Raw genomic sequence first — 18702 nt, 5'->3', positions numbered from 1 at the left:
TCTTCCCTTGTTTATTTTCTTCCAAATGAAAGATAATTACATATTCTGTCATCTGGATAAACAGCATTAAAAATCAAAATAGATCCTCCTGAAGAAAACACAGCCAGTGGTATAATTCTAAAGAGATGAGGATAATTTTCCAGTTGAATATGATGAAGTCAGGGCACCTTAAAATTTTATTGTTACCTAAAGCAACAGTCTAACAAAATGCAGTGTGTTTTAGATGTAGCCAAAAGAAAGGTATAAAAAAGAATTATTTTTTCTATTTTTGTTAGGATTCTCTAATGAAACACCTGCAAATACTGAAAACAATTTTCTAGCAGTTTTCTCTTAATCCACAAATTGAAGATGATGATATTTTCAATTCTTTCTTGGTTAAGGCAAGAGCAGTTGGCAGTGCTTTGTTCATTGTCATCGTGCCAAATACTGGCAGATTCTTTTGCAGTGTCAGTGGTGATCTGTTTCCACAGTTAGTGGGAAGACTTCTTGCTAATTTGCCTGACAATGTACTAACCTTCCATTAAAATAGTGGGACAAATTAAGTTTGCTTAGGACAAATTAAGCTCTTGCTAATTTCCACATGAATTCATTATTTGGCAGCTATAATAAATGTTGTATGCCAGAGTTCCTCCTTAACCTACGTATCTTACTGACTAACTCACGGCTTTGTATAAACTGTAGTTAATTGTTTACTCTAAGAATTTAATGAAAATACCATGACATATCAAAGAAATAATTACAGCAATAGTTGCTTTTGTTCTTGTAGCTGTAACGGGCTAGTTTATTAGGAAAGACTTGGGAAACCACCAAGTAGAAGTTGTGTTTTCCTGATTTTCAAGCAGCTTTGTTGTCTAGCTTGTCTCTCTCTAACAGATCTGTGGCTAGACAAATGGGGTCCTGCAGTTTGATTCTATCCAGAAATAAGTTTGGAGAATAAAATCACTTAAAAATAATCTAGTGGCCAGAATCAAACAAGGAGCAGTCTTGGGTGTTACTGGTCTTCCAATAAAACATGCTGTACTTGTACCCGTTTTCTCCAGAGCATCACAGCCTGACATTTTAGAACAGAGAATAAGTAAACCCAAGATAGCTGTTATTCAGATAAAACTATCAATATGAGTTTGTCTGTTGACCAAATAATGGTGGCCTGCTTACCCTTAGGTTTGATATAACTTCTGTTGTGAAACTGGCACAAATCATGGGTGCTAGCTTGGAAGGAAGCTTGGAGGTCATCCAGGGCTCAAAGCAGGATCAATACTGGGGTCACATCAGGCTGTCCAGGGCTTTTTTCAGCTGGGTCCAGATGCCTTCAAAGATGGCATCATGTTTCTGGGTCCCCGTTGTGATGTTTTGTATCCTCTGAGTGAAGAAAGTTTTCCATGTGTCTAGATGGGGCCATTTCTATTTCACTGTCTAATCCTCCTGCCATGCAGCACTGTGAAGAACCTGGCTTTGCTGGCTCCGTCTTCCTGCTGAACTCCCTCCCCCCGCAGGTTATCCCTGTGTCTGAGGAAAGGGCAGTCATTGCTTCCCTCCAGCTCCTGGCTGTGCTTTAGTTGGCACAGCCCAGCATGCTGCTGGCTTTCCCTGCTGCCTCACATTTAACCTGCCTAAAGCAAGGAGCTGTGTGAAACTGGGACTGACTTTTCTGTTCCTCAGACATCCAGCAGCACATCTCCTTTACCACGGGAAGTTTATTCATGGAAGTGGGGATATTACTGAAGCTTATGGCACACAGAGCCAAGGTTTCAGAAAGCAAAGGGAACAGAAATAACCCATGTAAAATTCCTCATGTGAAATTTTCTGCAGGAGGTGTCAGATGTAATTAAAATACTTCTTTTAGGTAGGACTGGAGAGGGAGAAAAGCATGATAAATTACTTGTTGACAGAAAAAGGGATTAAAAAAGGGTTTTAGCATGTATTTGAAATGTCTACCTAGGAAACTCCCCAAAGCATCTCCTTTGAAAACTGACTGAATCATTTGTTGCAGCTGTTTGGTCTGGGCTCTAAGGTTTTTAGGTCTCAGATTTAAATGTTAGACAAGCATAATGACCAGAGTCCTGTGTGACATCCATGTTAGGCTCCAAGTGAGAGCAGGTTTTACAGTTTCCAAATTGCCTTGCTTTGAGAAGAGATGGTGCTTTAGATTTGAACCTCTGTTATTTTGTAGTCTGTGTGTAATAAGCACATTGGGAAATAAAGGCAAATGGAGTTTCTGGTTTGGCTTAAAGAGAACTTCTGGTCAACATTGTCTCTAGTGGAATTACATTACCAACAACAATGAAGAGTTGCCAAAAACACATAAGTGTATCTATCTCAGGAGGGGAAGCTATTAATGAGATTGTCCTTCTATGAGTAATCCTGTACCCCGACCACCTCCTATGAGATTACCCTTTGAAAAAACAAGCCCACTGAGAAGTCGTGCTGTGTTGGAGAGAGAGTTGTGTGGAGCAATTAACCACAGGGGCTCAGTGCTGATTGCAAGTGGCTGCTGATCCGCCAAGAAAAACCCTCGTACCAAACCCAAGAGAAGACAGGAGCAAGGCATTAGAAGGGTGTGCAGCACCATACCCTGCAACAAGCACACTGAGCCCTCAGTGGGCAGCACAGTGAGTTTCCAGAACCAGCTGGGTTCTAGTTTTGATAGAATATGCTTTGGGTTGTTTAAACAGGTTGGATCTAGTTTTGTTAACTCATGTCTGAGTTAAGACAGAAATGAGGTAGAAATAAGTAAGCAAACTTGATAGATTCACACTGGTGCTAGAGGACATGAGGATAAATATAAAAATAAATAATGGCCTGGCAGTGTGTCTTTCAGCACAGCAGGCAATTTCATCTCTGACAGCACAGGGGTGCTGTTGTGACTATCCTGTGCTGTACATTTTATCCACTACAAAACTTTTCTAGCACATAACATTTCCTCACTTTGGAGCTAGCATAAGAACCATGCAAAACAAGCTGGCACACCTGACTCTGCGTGTGTGTGCTAGGAATTGCAATTTTGTTCAAAGTTTTCATTCTGCTGGTGGATTTCCATTCTGGCCAATTTTGAAGTGTGATGGTTTAGCAGGAAGCAAAGCCAGTGTGTGGATCTCCCTTTGGCTGGCCAGAGGGAGAGGTAAGTATACAAGTAGACACATATATGGGCAGGTAAATGGAAATTGTAAGAATTGAAACAGGAATTGTGGGCAAATAGCTTATTGTCCATCATGGTCTCACTGGAGAGCAAATGGATGAGTGGCAAGCAGGTGCTTCTCAGGGGTGTAGACTGGTAACAAAGTGACACCAGAAGCCAGCAGCAGCAAGGCAATAGCTCAGTACACCAAAAGCTGCTGGGGCAGGCTGGTGGGACAGCCAAGTCACAATGAATATTGGAGAATTTGGGAGCTCCTCCAAATCCCAATAAACCAGAATACTGCTGTTTCAAGCATACAAATTCCCATTGTGTGAAGCATTAAAAAAAAAAAGAAAGAAAAGAAAAATAACATAAATGTGAAACTGGGCAAATGCTTTTGGGAACAACATAAACACTTGAAACCTACTGTAATATCTTAGTGTCTATCCAAGCATATTTAATTTATCCTATTCACTGCAATGGTATTCACAGTCAGATTTGACATGTGGGTTTCCCTCTAAAGTGGAGGGGAGGTCTGCTTGTCCTCACTATAATTTTTAATTTAATTTATGTTCAGTCAGCATAACAGGATTGCTCTAAAGATGGCTTCTGTCTGCCCATAATAAGGTTAAGACTCAATTAGTAGTTTCAGCATCTAACAATGTTTCACCACTTGCCAGAAGGCTCAAGCAGCATCTGGCCAGCTGCCGCTACCAGTTCAGCTCCTGTTTCCCTTTGCAGGGGTGCTGGGCCGCCCTCCCCAGGAGCACTGAGCGAGGGATGGGCGGTCCTGGGGCTGCCTGTGCCCCATCCCTGCTCCATCTGTTCCCTGCACTAAACAGTGTAGCGCAAAACCATGAACGCATCATTCACACCCTCGCTCTGCAGTCCCCCGAAGGTGCACAGCTGCTAGGAAAACTGCTGAGATGATAATAAGGTTTTTGATGTCTTTATGTGAGGATTAAGGGTTTTTTCATCTTGAAGAAATTAATTTTACTCTAATCAACAACTGTATCAACCAGTAAGCCTCAAAAAAATCTGAGTGACTGTTAGGTGACAAAACCCCAGATGAAGCCTGTTTTGTTCCTTCCTAAGGTTTTTCCTTTCCATTTCTGCCCATGTGACCTTGATAAACTCATTTTTGCACAAAATAAATTATAGGTCTTTCTCTCTTCCTTTTAAGGTGTGTCCAGTTTTCCCATTAATCTTATTACTTACCCAGAAAGTTACCAAACCTTGGAATGTATGTGATGGTGTCAATAGTTATCTGAAATACCAATTTTACCATATATATAGGCATTTATCTTTGTTGTAACTTGATTAACAGCAGGTAAATAAAAAAATACATAGTTTTTGATTTATGAGAGAAAACGGACAGACATGTAATTTGAAGGCAACCAGGAGAAAAGAAAACATGAAAGTTGTAAATGAGAATTCTACCAGCAAAGGAACACTTGAAATTGTATTATCTCGCATTTTATATTTGGTCATGTAAGTCAGATACTATCATTTTGTCGAGGTCTACTACGTTCAGTCTACTTTATGTACAAATTTTGGAGAGCAAACGTGTGTGTCCTTGGGACACTTTGTTTGCCCCTTGTCAAAATTCCCATCTTCTTCCCGTCAAGCTTCTCCTGCACAGGAGCGGGGCGAGCAGCTTGTCCATCGGATGGGTTTCCTGAGGCGTTCCCTGTCGCAGGTGCTCACCGGAGCGGTGCTCTCACCTGTATTTACCCGTTTGGTGAGAGCTGAGGGGCGGGAGCACCAGAACGCCGCCTGTGCCTACCGACCGCACGACGGCGCCGGGGCCGGGGGCTGTGCGGGGCCGGGGGCTGTGCGGGGCCGGGGGCTGTGAGGGGCCGGGGGCTGTGCGGGGCCGGGGGCTGTGCGGGGCCGGGGCGTGAGGGGCGGGGGCTGTCCCGGGTGTGTCCCGTGTCTGTCCCGTGTCCCGGCTGTGTCCCGTGTCTGTCCGGTATCCCGAGTGTGTCCGGTGTCCCGAGTGTGTCCCGTATCCCGGGGTGTGTCCCGACTGTGTCCCGTGTCTGCCCGGTGTCCCGGGTGTGTCCCGTATCCCGGCTGTGTCCTGTGTCTGCCCGGTGTCCCGTGTCCCGGGGTGTGTCTCGGCTGTGTCCCGTGTCTGCCCGGTGTCCCGGGTGTGTCCCGTGTCCCGGCTGTGTCCCGTGTCTCCCCGGTGTCCCGGGTGTGTCCCGTGTCCCGGCTGTGTCCCGTGTCTGCCCGGTGTCCCGGGTGTGTCCCGTGTCCCGGCTGTGTCCCGTGTCTGCCCGGTGTCCCGGCTGTGTCCCGTGTCCCGGGTGTGTCCCGACTGTGTCCCGTGTCCCGGGTGTGTCCCGGCTGTGTCCCGTGTCTGCCCGGTGTCCCGGGTGTGTCCCGTGTCCCGGCTGTGTCCCGTGTCTGCCCGGTGTCCCGGGTGTGTCCCGTGTCCCGGCTGTGTCCCGGGTCTCCCCGGTGTCCCGGGTGTGTCCCGTGTCCCGGCTGTGTCCCGTGTCTGCCCGGTGTCCCGGCTGTGTCCCGTGTCCCGGCTGTGTCCCGTGTCCCGGGGCGGTGGTGCCGGTGCAGCGCCCGCGGCCCCGCCCCGCCGTGACCTCAGCGCGCCTCACGTGATGCAGGTGCGGCCCCCGCCCCGCCGCTCCCGGCGCTCCCTCCCTTCCCTCCGCGCCCTCCCTGCCGCGCTCCGCGGATGCGCTGGAGCCTCCGCGCCCCCGCAGGTCTGTCCGCACCGGTGAGGGGCGGGGGGCGGCGGAGCCAGGCCGGGCCCGGCCGCGGTGCAGGGCCCGTCCCCCGCGCAGGCCCCCGGCGCGGCGGGGCCTCTCGCCGTGCGGCTGAGGGGGGTCGCGCCGCAGGCCGGGCCGGGCCCCGGAGCGTGGGGTGAGCGGGGCGGCCCGTCCTGGCCCGGGCTCTGGTGATGCCTCAGCCCCGTCGCAGCCGGGAGCGCCTCGAGAGCCCGGCAGGCTGCGGCCCCCGGTGGCCAGGGTGACCAGGACACCGCGTCCTGGCGTTACGGGGAGGGGCCGCAGAACAAACCCGACCCTCCCAGATCCTCCCTCTGCTCTGCTGGTAGCCTGGAGTCTGTGGCGGTGTCATCCCTTTGGTACTGTGGGTTTATCCCCCTGGTACCCGCTGAAGCGTTCAGGGCAGGGTAATAAATCCGTTAAGTTTCATGGCACCGAGACGCTTCCATTGCCCAGGACTCGCGGGGTGCGCCTTGGGGCCAGTGCGCCGCTGGAAAACCTCCTGCAGGGCAACTTTCTGTGTGGAGAGTTAGGATTCTCTGTACAGGACGGCATTTCTGTGCTGAGAGAAAAGAAACATTTAGTGCATGGAGGTATCCCTGAAGTAGCCTTATTTAATAAGGGTATTCCCTGTATCTGTAATTTAAGTTATTTATAATAATCTTTTGGAGAAACTTCATAATGTTCATCCAGTTCATCCATTTTTTTTTGCTGTCAGCCTTGTTTTATTTGAATTAATCTGTCTTTAAAAGAACTTTAAGAGTAAGCTGTGTGGGGAATATTGTGGGAAATTACCAAGATAGTGGATGAAGAACTACTTTTATGAAATATGGAGCAGGTTTTTTAACCACCACATCTGCAGAGCATAAAGAACATTAGCAGCAGGGCTTCACGTGGGTTAAGAAACTCAGTAAGGGCACTGACAATACCAGGAGGATATTAATTCATATATGCAGTGTATTTATTCTGAAACTGATCTTGAAAAGAGTTGGATAAAAACATTGTTATCAGAAGTGTCTGCTGTCTGTTTTCCACGAGCTTGTATGACCCTCTAGAAACCTGGGTAGAATAATTCCCAAGACTGTGGCATTAGGGCACTTCTAGAGGTGGAAGTGCCAAGGTGAAAACTAGGTCGTCATTTGAGGCAGAACAGCTGCAGGAATTTTCAGCTACTTAGGGCTTTCATTTACTTCCACCATTTTGAGGGTGCTGTGGTGCATTAAATATCAGGTTGTTCTTGTGGTTCACTGCTTCTTTCTTCTTTTTGACCTCTGGTAGAGATTTAATTAATACCATTCTTTAGGTTGATCTTAGCTCAGCTTGATCCCTTTCCAATCACTGTTTTCATTTCAGGGTTGGTTTGGGAAGCATAGTGGAGTGGAACAGTTCTAACTCTTCCCGACCCCTGTGCGCTGTCCTGGGTGCTGATTTTTGACTGACAGTCTCAAGGCTGAGTGGGCTGGGATGGTCTGGGATCACGCTGGTGGTCTCTGGCTTGTTTAGCTGCTGACAGCTGACATCTGTGCTGAAGAGCGATGTATGCAGAAAGAAAAATTAGGAAGAAGTGCGGGGTTTTGAGTCATATTAATCTGTAACTGAAGTCTGGCTGGAATGACATAGCTCCTGTATGCTTTTATAGATTGCATAAGCAGTAGTTACTGCTTGAAGTATGGATCTGACCCTATTTTGAAATGTAAATGGAACCAGAGGGAAGTGACTGGTACCACTTAAAAGCTCTTTTTTTCTTCTATATATTATGTTATTTGCACCCATTTTCCAATTTCCCTGACAATTTTTTCTTATTCTGTGTTCTTTACTAAGTTCTAGAAGAAAGCTACAGAACATTCTTCAGGCAGACATATGATGAAGAAAAAATGTAAAACTACCTGTGCTTAAGAAGCTTGCTGCTGCAGTATGATAAACTGGGAAAAACGTTCCTCTCTTTCCCTTCTCTCTCAAGTCTTTACAAAGTACTTTAAGTGAGAGTAGGTAATCCCTTAGGAGTGAGTGTACATGTGCATAGGTTTTGTGGCAGAGGGTGAGATTTGCATCCAGTAAGGTAGGTGCAATAATAATAATTTCTATGACAATGGGCACAGACATAAAGTTGTAAGTGCCATAGTGACCACTCTATTCTTACTGTTATAGCATGTTGAAGTCTCACCCAGTTTTGAAAAATGACATAATGAATGCTTGCTGTTAAATCTTACAGAGAATTATGTGTGCAGGCAGTATATGAGTTCTGTCAGTGCTTTTGCAGGACTTAATGTGCTGGTGGTGTTCGTGTTCCTCCACTTGCCTGGGAGCCCTGGTCAGAGACGGGTGTTGACACAGGTGTTGTAATAAGCTTTGAACATGTGAAGTGGGAAATGACAAGGGAATATAAGCAGGTAGGAAATAACACTGCTGAGTAGGGATTCAGCATACCAGCAGCCCAACTGCTGCCAATTTGCTGCAAAAGCCAGGTGCAGAGGTAAGGGTGTGTGCTTTTGAGGAGCTCATAGGTTTAAATGAGGACTGGGTGCTGGTTTCAGCACTGCTGCCTTGGAAGAACACTTTCACATGTCTGTGGACATGGAGAATGTGGACAAGTGCTTGTTTAGAGTAAGTGGGCGATGGTCTGCTGGTGGGTGAGAGTGAAAAGGATGCAGAAGTCTTGAAAGTGTAGGCAAGGGAACCTGGTATGATCAAGGACAGTTCACTGCTGGAATGATAGTTAAAGGTAGTGACTAAGAAAAGGATCTCGTCATCAGTTTTTAAAATAGATGTTGAGCTAAAAATGTGATGCCAGAGAAGAGCAAGCAGTAATACTGATTTATTTAGTAGGAGCCCTTTTTCTTTTTTTTTTTTTTTTTAAGGATCAATATTAACTTTTAAATTGGATGATGAATATAGCTATTCCTATCCCTTAAAAAATTAGGCATTTTATAACCACGCATTTTGTTTTTTGAAAACAGGCTATAAGAGGAGAAACAGTGAGAAATAATTTAATGGGATTTATATACAGAAAATGTTTTTGAAGTTTTTGATAGAATCTATTTTTGAATTAGAGATGAAGAAACCTTAACATGTAATAGGTAGCAGAAAAAAATTTTCTATTACTCAAAATAATGGTGTTTTAAAAAAAACTTAGAAGTTCATTTGGCAGCTCAGTACTTTTGTTTTTAGCAATTGTTCAGTCACACCAAGCAACAAAAGACCTTGGGTTTTACCTTGGACCAAATAAATTATTTCTCCAGGTGGACAGCTAAACAAATGAGAGACACTTTGGGGTTAAATCTGAATTTTACTTGTTCTAAATTAATACCTTATCCTTCATGATATTGTAGCTTTCTAAATACTTTTAAAATGAAAACAAAATGAATAATTTCTTTTCACATTATTGCTCTTTCTTTGCAGTTTTAGCAACTTCAGCATTAATAGTATATTATTTTGGGACTAATTTTAAGATGCATTTGTTCTTTTTTATTTTGAAGGTGAGCCCTGATTCCCTTTACTAGCGCTGGAGCTAATGGTGTTCAGCATTCAGAAGATTCAACCCTTATCGTGGGAAATTGACTTGGAAAATTGAATTTCTCAATTCAAAATTGCATGGAATCTGCTGTCCTTGTTACAAAGCTCATAAGAGATCATTGGAAGCACAAGATAAATGTTGCCAGTTAGGAAAACACATTAAAGTGAGCCTTTTCTCAGTGTTTCACTGTTTGGTTGAAGGCTAATGTCAATATGAACACTTAACTAACACTTCTAATTATTTAGTCAGCTCCATTACTCGTGGCAGAAATTTGAGGTAGCGGCTTTTTGTTTTCCACAGCACCTGTGGCTGACACTGTTTGCTGACCCCAGCCCAGCCTGACTGGGTAAAAGGCCACAGCTTTCCAAACAGAGGGAAAGCAGCTGGGGTTGCCAGGAGCTCTGGAGAGGTCAGTGATTAGCAGCTCCATTTGTTCCAGGGAGCTGGGCCTGGCGGTACAAATGGTGATTGCTCCAGGGAGCAGGGTGGTGTTACCAGTTACAGGAGCTGAGAGAGGAGCTGGCTGATGTGGGGATGGCCAGCAGTAGCCACTCCACTGCTGTGGCTGTAACTCTGAAGGGAGCTTCATGCCTAGGCCTCAGCCTTGTACTAGGGTGCCGTAGCCAGAAACCTCAGTTTTTGCTGTGAGGCTGAAATGTGTCTGCAATTCATTGTCTCTTTTTCTGATTAAGTTTGGTTTTATTTTATTAATAGACTTGGATCGTCTGGCTAATAAACAAACATGAGTCATCTGAAGTTGTTTGCAGCTACGCTGAAGAGGCATGGCTTTAAACTTCTAGAAAATCAGGATATAGCCAGAAGGGCATTTTTACATGGCCAACGGTATGTTTCATCAGGAACCTCAGAGCCATTCCTGAGTGGGAGTAATTCCAATTACGTGGAGGAAATGTACTATGCATGGCTTGAAAACCCTAAAAGTGTACACAAGGTAAGTCTAAAACTTGACTGTAATGCTGGGCTAAGAGTGGGATAGGTTTCTTTTACTTTTTCACTTGCTTTTTAATAAAAAGTTCAGGAAAAGGTCCTGTGAAATGAAAAACATGAAATTAATTTCCCACCTATTGATTGGTGTAAGATGTAATATTGCAAGTATGAAAGTACAGAGGAGGCACAGGCATGGTGAGCAGAGCGGAAAGAAGGATAAGTACAGTCCAGAAATAAACAGCTGCTCTGAAACTTTATTCCTCCATGGAAATGCTGGTCAAGCAGTCAGTCAAGGAATTCATTGCATCCAGAAGAAGACCCAAGAATAAAATAGATTTAATTTTTTGGTTTATAGTAAGGCTATATCAGAGAATATAGTTAAATAATGTATTGATGTTGGTACTTCTAAACTGTCTGAAGAAGACGAACCTTCAGTTGTCTTTGGATTAAACTATGGAAGTTGTAACTTTAAAACTGAATCTGAAATTGTCAGAATATTCTTCTGAAGTATCTTGAAAAGTATTTTGATTTGCGTCTCTCCTTCTCTCCTCAGGCAATAGACATTTGTTTGCTTTTCTAAAAACTCTATTACCCAAATCCCTTCTTGTGGACATAATACATAGGCTTATTTTTTAACAAGCTTTCTGCTGACAAAGAGGGCTCTGTTATGGTGATACATGTATAGTAACTTAAGAAGTTGATGAGAAGTCTGATCAATTCTAAGACAGACAAGTCATTTTCCAGGAAGTAATGTGAATTGTGCTCAAAATGTTTACCAAATTGGTTGTCTGTTCCCTTATTCTCGAGGCACATATGTCAAAATGTCACTTAGAAGTTGTTGTTCTAAATCTGATAATCTGTCTAGAGCGTGGGGAAGTGACGCATGCTGAGGGCAGAAACTAAAAAGGAAACCAAAAAGGGTGGTTTTGTAACTGTTTTTTAACTGTGGATGTTGTGCATGGACTTAGTCTTGTTGAAAGACGACATATGCAGTGCCAATTCTGAAGACTGACTATTATTCATATAGCAGATCGATCCTAGGTTTTTTATCTTACACCTGAACTTGGGATGGAGAAACCTTCTCCAGGAATGGCTCTTTCTCATCTGACTTTGAGCCCTTGTCCTGTAGCTGCCAGCTGAGCTTCACCAGCATGGGGTGGGATAGCACGTTGTGTGGGTGCACTGAATTTCTGCAAAGCCCTCATGATGTGTCAAGGCTGTAGGTCGGTATCAACCCTTTTATACTGGGGATACTGAAGGGATGAACCCACGCATAAGGAGTGACATCAAGGTGACATCCTGGTTTTTATTGTATTTACATTATATTGGCTTCTGGCTAACTTCTTTCCTTTTAGATGAATGAGATTCCTGGTTCAGCCCCTTTGCCGTGGAGTGCGTTTTGCTGCTGGGAAGCCCTGCAGGCGTCTCTGTGGGTGGGAAGCTGCCCTCGGTGCGGGTAGAGGAGTGCAGAACCGGCCGCGGACGGGAGCGTGGCGGCAGCGCTGGAGCGCTCCGCCCGGAGCTGGCCCGGGTGCTGAACCAGGCGGCCGGGAGATGCGCTCCTGCGCCTTACGGATTGGTGCTCGGGGTAGGCGGAAATGCTAGAAATCCTGCCGAAAGGCCATCCAACTCATCCGGCAGTTCAAGAGCAGTCTGGTCATGGGTCCTGTTGAGGTGGTGCAGGTTGTGGGTTGAACAGCAAGCAATAAATGAGTTGACTGTGGAATGCAGGGTGTGGCCTAGGGAGTGGATCCCAGGTGATTCAAGATGCATTTTTGTCGTGGTTTAACCCCATCTGACAACCACGCAGCCACTTGTGCTTTCTCTCTCACACACATGCATGAATGAGGGAAAGAATTAGCAGGGTGGAAGTGAGAAAACTTGTGGATGGAGATAAAGACAGTTTAATAGGGAAAGCAAAAGAACAAAGCACAAGCAAAGCAGAACAAAACCAGGAATTCATTCACCAGTTCCTGTGGGCAGGCAGGTGTTCAGCCATCCCCATGACAGCAGGACTCCAGCACATGTAATGGTGACTTGGGAAGACAAACACCATCACTCCGAATGTCCCCCCTTCCTTCTTCTTTCCCCATGCTGAGCATGATGTGGTTTGGAATATCCCTTTGGTCAGCTGAGGTCAGCTGTCCTGGCATTGTCCCTCCCAGCTCCTTGTGTACCCCCAGCCTCCTCACTGGTGGGGTGAGGAGTAGAAAGGCCCTGGCACTGTGTAAGCTGTGCTCAGCAATAACAAAAATGTCTCTATATTGCCAACCCCCTTTTGAAACCCAAACCAGTTACTGTGCAATTAACTATCCCAGCCCAAACCAGCACGATTATAAAACTATGTGAATTCTTTTCTAGGTTAACTGTGTTTAATAAACTTGCAACAGTAACAAACTGAAGTAAATTCACTGTGTCCCTGATTTATGAGGCTTGAAAGAGTATGATGGATGGAAATAATGGATTACAGCTATTCTTGCCTAAATTATTAGTTTTTTCACAGCCTATGAGAAAAGGGGAGGGGGAGAAGAATGCCAATTAATTTTACTTTGTTTCATCAACAAAATTAATTTTTAGTTTCTTGAAAACCATCTCATTTAATTGGCTGAAAGCTGCAAATACCTTCCCCAGATTTTTGTTGACAGAAATTGTTCAACTTGAGCTTTCATAAAACAAGTTTAAAATGTTAAGGGTTGAAATCACCCTGTTTTCTTAAAAATGCAGAAAAATTCGTGCTGTGGTTTTGACTGTAAAGTTATGCATTTGTCATTTGAGTATGGAAAGGACAGGAAGTGTTGGAAAATAATGTCAAGAGACACCATGTGGTGTTGATTATGGTTTTGTTAATGATTTGGCTCTCTGCAGGCCATTTGTTTTTGTTGTTTTATTTGATATGTCCAGCATGATTTAGAGAACCAGCTTGTGCATTTAGACATTGCATTCGCTTTCCTAATTTCCCTTTTTATACCTTATTCCTCCTCATGTTTCTTCTCAGATAACCCTTTTTCAGAGGGGATGTGCCACCTCATTGATTAGATGGAAAAGCTTGATTTTTCCTGGGCTTTAAAAGTAATTCTCTAGTCTCTTGTACTTAGAAACTCCAATTAATTAGGACTCCTGAACTGATTTCCCTCTCAGAAGATTTGATTGGACTTGTCTTCCCAAGTATGCTTATTTAGAGCTGTTTGTAATATGGCAGTAACATTCCAAAGTATTTCTCCTTTCTGTTTTTATCATGGTTGTGTATCAAGGAATATGCATATATATAATATATATAATATATATATATATGGAGTTTCTATTCTTTTTACAAATCCACTTCATATTATTTCCTGCTTTTTCTTGCCTTTTGATTTTCGTATCATAAGAGTGGCCAAAACAACAACCAGAATAAAATGACATGTGCTCTGAAAAAGGCATCATTATTTCTCCTTGAAGCTTGGTGTCAGGGCCATAGATCATAAAGAGAGAAGCTTGACAAGGCTCAGTTATTACTATCACAAGATTAATTACAAAACTGCATGGTTTGCTATGGAGTACATAATGCCTGCCATGTTATCCTGTGTGCAGCTGCTCTGCCATGAGTGTGCAATCACCTCCTTGGTTTATGGACTAGGAAAAGATGGGGGGGGATTGTTTTGCTTTGACTTAATTTTATTAATTTTCTTTTTTAAATGATATAGTGGTGCTCAGTGTGTGTCTTCTAAGGCTTTACTGTCCTCACTGTAGTTGATGAGTATTGTGATGGCACTAGGAAAAAAACCCAAACCATCAAGATAAAGCATATGTTACTTGTTATTCTAATTGCAACATTGTTTATTATAAGTCAGTAAAATGTTGCCACTGAATCACTTGAATTGTGTTATATTACTTGAGAAAATAATGGTCAACTACAATATAAATTTGCTGGCAGAAGGAAAGAAAATGTATAATCTATCACTATAGTATTTTTTTTTTGTGAATATATTTCTGGATTATAAATCTCCTCTACCATTTTCTTGACGAACTTTACTAATTTAGTTGAGAAGCTGCAGGTTTTCAATGAGAGCAAGCTGGTCTTCTATCTGTTCAGTCACATGGCAAATGCTGTTGCCAAAGACTGACATTGATACACAGAACTTGAAGACTATAATCTGGTATCAATCTTGAAAGACACTATAGAAATTTGTAGAGGCTTTGATGGATGTGTATCCAGTAAAAACTAATTTTCTGTAGCCAAATGATGTATTTTCCCTCCCCTCTGATTAAATGTCAAGCCTGTCCAACAAATCAATAAGTTCAAAATTGTGATAGGAAAAAATAGTCTGGGTCCATTCTGTCTCAGCTGGTTGCATCTTCAGATGGAAACATTTTCTTTATATTTGTGAGTTTGCATGAAGAAAGAGCCCTATACTGATTCTCCTTAAACAGATCACTTGTTGGGCATGTCTATTTGGAGTTTGTTAACAACTCTCTCAGCAAAGCACTTGTCTAAGAACACATTCAGTTGTTTGTGGGACAACAAAAAAAGCTGTGGTAACTTTTACATTTAAATGAAAGGTTTTACTCAAAAAAGGAATAATTATGTTATTATCATCATGTATCATGGTGTTAGAAAAAGTAAGGAAGAAACCTTAACATAAGCAAAGCAAATTCTTTATTAAAACTTCAAATGTGAGAGCTGTCATGGATCCAAATGTATGTTAGGAATTTCCTAATTTAATGTTTAATGATAATTTGTTACTGTGTATTGCCCAAGTAATTTCTTCAGTCTAAGTAACTTTAGTAGTTCAAGAAGGGATTATGATTGTTTTTCATCGTCAGGGATCTCCAGACTCTTGGACTGGGTGCTTTGTAGTCATGGAGTAACAATACTATTCTTAACACAGACCAAGAAGGTGTATAGAGAGAATCCCAGGTGAAATGCAGTCACACTTATAGTCTCTTGTAGACCACTTATAGGATGTAAATTCGGACTTCTAATCTCAGTATGGCTGCCAAGATGTCAAGGTAAGAAGAATATAGGAAACAGGCATAAATAAGAGAAGAAAGGAGGAATGAATTCTTCATCATTGTGTCTGGAACTGGGCACCACACATGATCTGTCTGCCTTAATTTGTCAGGGCATATAAAAGTCAGACTATGTTTAGATAAGCCTGTGTAGAGCAGGGTGATTACTGTATTTGCATTGATGCAGCTTTGTATGAATAAAGAAGGAAGAGGGGTGCATTAAAACAATGTTTCTTGGGCAGTGGCCTCATGCTAATGGTGAGATTCCCACCCACAGGTTCAGTGAATCCCTTCACTTCCACAACTTGAGGTTGGGAGGCTGGGTGATGTTTAGCTCTTTCAGAAACACCTCATGGTGTTTCTGAACACCTGAGAGCTTTTAGAAATTTCAGTATGAAGACTTTTTGTTAATGAAAGCAAAAAGGATTTTGTAAATATTTTTCTGTCATGCCATGCTTATATTATATTATTTTGATTCTTTTGTGGGTTCTGTAATGCATATATTAAGTAATCTTTTAAAAAGAATTGCTTTGGACTACTTTTTCTTTTTTTCTGGCACTTGGTTCTTTGAAATGTAATGGAAATCTGCAAGGCTTGCAGCCTTGCAGAAATTTATCTCTTGCAGTTCTTCTGTTCCAGTCACAAAGATATGTAAGTTTTTAAATAGCTTCCTTTTTGTTTTCTGAAGTTAGCCAGCTGAGGGAAATGTTTTACACAGACTCCCTTCTTTGCTGAGTATAAGTGTCTCACATGTTTTGTCCCATTCTGCTGCTCTCTGTTAGCATTCATATATCTGATACCGTTCTAACCTGGCACAGTAACCACCTCATCAGAATGAAAACAGTTCAGGAAAACGAGATTTGGGCATATGTGAATGAAGCAGCTTGTGTAAAAGCACAGAAGGAAATAAAAGGATCTCTTGTTTGTTGTGATTCAGTTTCTGAGATAAGTACTTTTCTAAAATTATGACTTGCACCTGAAACCAGGCCCATAATTTCTTTCATGGTAAGGTAACCTAAGCTGATGAGGAAAGGATTTTAGAACAAATCTCACTCAAAAAAACTTTAATTGCTTTTAAAGTTTCTTCAAGTAAAGCTCTTAAGGACTGATTCTGATTTAGCATAATCAGTGAGTGTCTTGAAGTACCATAAATTCTATAAGTATCATTAAAGGAATGGATTTAGTTTATTGAGGTTCGTTGTTTTATAGGCTTGATAGCTCTTTACCAGTAGCATTATTTTATACCTATTCTTGACTGCCTGAATAAACAGAACAATTAAAAAGAGCTGTGGAATTGGATAATATATGGAGATGCTTTACAGTCCTGTGTGCTGCAGGGTTTTCTGTTGAGCAAGCTCGGTGTAAGAAATGAGAGGAAAAGTGTTCTGTGTGAATAAAACACACAGTTGTAGTGAGACTGGGACGTATCAGTGCTCTTTTTTTTGCTGTCTCTGAGTGGTGTTTGACACTGTAATGCAATGAGGTTCCATTTGCAGTTTGAAAGAGCTGCTTTGGATGAGACTTTTGTTTGAGGTTGTAAACATTTCTCTTCTCTGTACATGTGTCCAGTCCTGGGATGTGTTTTTCCGAAGTGCTAATGCTGGCCAAGCAGCCCATCTGCCAGTTCAGCAGGAAGGAAAGGGATCATTTCTGCAGAGCCACGGCCTGGCCCCGAGACCAGGGACCGCTGAAAAGGCTGTTGAAGACCACCTCGCTGTGCAGTCCTTGATAAGGGCATACCAAGTAAGTGCATTCTGGGGGAGGCGTGGGAAGGCCTCTTCTGTGCCAACAACCTTCTTCCTTTTTATGTTCTCATTTCTATTCTGGTCTTAACTACTGTCTTGCTTCTGATACAAAAGGCCTTGAACTAGACAGCTTTTCTTTCCAGCACAGTGTCTAAACATGGAAGTGCTGGATTCAGACTGGGGTGATCCTCTGGGCTGCAAACTCATAATTCAGATTACTCACAGGCCTGATTTTGGTCATCTGACTTACCCTGGAAGGACTTTATGCGGATCGTGGTTTGTGAAAGTCTGTCTTCACCTCTGGGAACGTTTGTACTGCAGTTCTAAATGTTACTGCCAGTCTTTAGGGAAGGATGGAATGTACTTGCCTTCTCATACATCTAAGGTGAATCTTGAGATTCCTTATTTGAGCAGGATTTTAGGTAAAAAGAGAGACAAGCAATGATGAATTAACCAGAAACTGAATTTTGGGAGGCTGACAGTACTGAGTTTGGGTTAACTTTGATGGATTCTTTTAGAGAGCTGTTCATCAAAATTGATTTTATTTCACACTCTGATTTTTAACCCTTTTATTAAATTAAGAAATTAAGTATAATTTAATTATTTTTCTCTAAAAGAAGGAATTTGGAAATAGGACAGTGTGTTTTGTTAGATGTTTTCCAAATGAAAAATAAGTTTAAATATTTTTGTTTAGACTTGTATTTAGTATCTTAGTTTCAATAAAAGGTTTACAAATGATGTAAAAAAAACCCCAAAAATAACTAACCCATAAAACTAGATCTGTGTTTGACAAAATATTCCACAAGTACTTTTTAAATTAGTAACTTCCCATGAAGTTTCCTACAGTTTGATTTGAGCAGATCTGTTCCTCCCTGCCCTAAGTATTTTAAATCCTGTTTGGTGTCATGAGAGGGAATAGAAGAGGAGCTTCTTAAAAGACCTTTTTTTGTACACATCACATTGTCACCATTGAGTTGGGAGGTTGTTGTAAAAGAATAGAAATGGTTGTGAATATAAAGTAAAAGTTTGGTGAAGTATTAGAGAAAATTGGAGAACATTAGGCTGCTTTGACACAATTTACTTGAAAATAATTCAGGGACTGCCATTGTGCTCTCTGTATTTGTCAGGTGATGGAACAGAAATGTCTGTAGAAATGGCAGGCACCCATGTGTCTGCAACAAACAGTCACAGAGGATTGCCTAAGGCAACTGTCTGCTTTTTAAAAGGTATTTAGTACCCTCTAAATTCAGTGTTGAAGGGGTATGATAATTTGTGACCTTCCTTTGCCTGATAATGAAATGAAATGGAGAAGGATATAGAGTTTTCATTTCTCAAACCTGTCAGTGTTTTATGGTTTTGTGGTCTGCTTTGTAGTCTGTTGAGCTGGACTTTGAGAAGGCAGTTAATCTATTGCTTGTTCTAAGAGAGAGCACTGGGGACACTGAAAGAAGGAATTTCAGTGGGATGTGTGTGCTTAACAAAAGTGAGGCCAGAGAAATCAAGGTCTAGTTTCTGCTAGTCTGTACTTGCATTTTGTCATATGGCTATCGATGAAAATTTTCTTTTTATGTATTTTCACAAGGCTGATCTCTGATTTTTGCAGATGTTACTATTTTCTGTATTCAGTGAAAGTAGTAGGACTTA

At 42.4% G+C, this 18702-nt stretch overlaps 1 protein-coding gene across 5 annotated transcripts in view; it reads left to right on the top strand.

The window, feature by feature from the left end:
- Positions 1-5733: 5733 nt before the first annotated feature.
- The window catches only part of OGDHL (oxoglutarate dehydrogenase L), a 47670-nt gene continuing 34701 nt past the window's right edge, over positions 5734-18702 (top strand). Inside the window, exons 1-5 of one of the 5 annotated variants that reach the window (XM_053949341.1) lie at positions 5734-5841; positions 9342-9542; positions 9680-9788; positions 10094-10328; positions 16883-17056. In XM_053949341.1, coding sequence (XP_053805316.1) covers positions 10122-10328; positions 16883-17056 — 381 coding nt within the window. In that variant the 5' untranslated portion in view covers positions 5734-5841; positions 9342-9542; positions 9680-9788; positions 10094-10121. Of the gene's footprint in view, positions 5842-6210; positions 6273-9341; positions 9543-9679; positions 9789-10093; positions 10329-16882; positions 17057-18702 lie in introns of those variants that run through there. The other 4 variants (XM_053949343.1, XM_053949344.1, XM_053949342.1 and 1 more) reach the window with 4 other exon arrangements.

The sequence above is a fragment of the Vidua chalybeata genome, chromosome 8 (assembly GCF_026979565.1).
Source record: "Vidua chalybeata isolate OUT-0048 chromosome 8, bVidCha1 merged haplotype, whole genome shotgun sequence".
In the NCBI taxonomy this organism is placed as follows: domain Eukaryota; kingdom Metazoa; phylum Chordata; class Aves; order Passeriformes; family Viduidae; genus Vidua; species Vidua chalybeata.
Note: the sequence above shows the minus strand (reverse complement) of the source record. Positions and strands in the feature narration are given on the sequence as shown.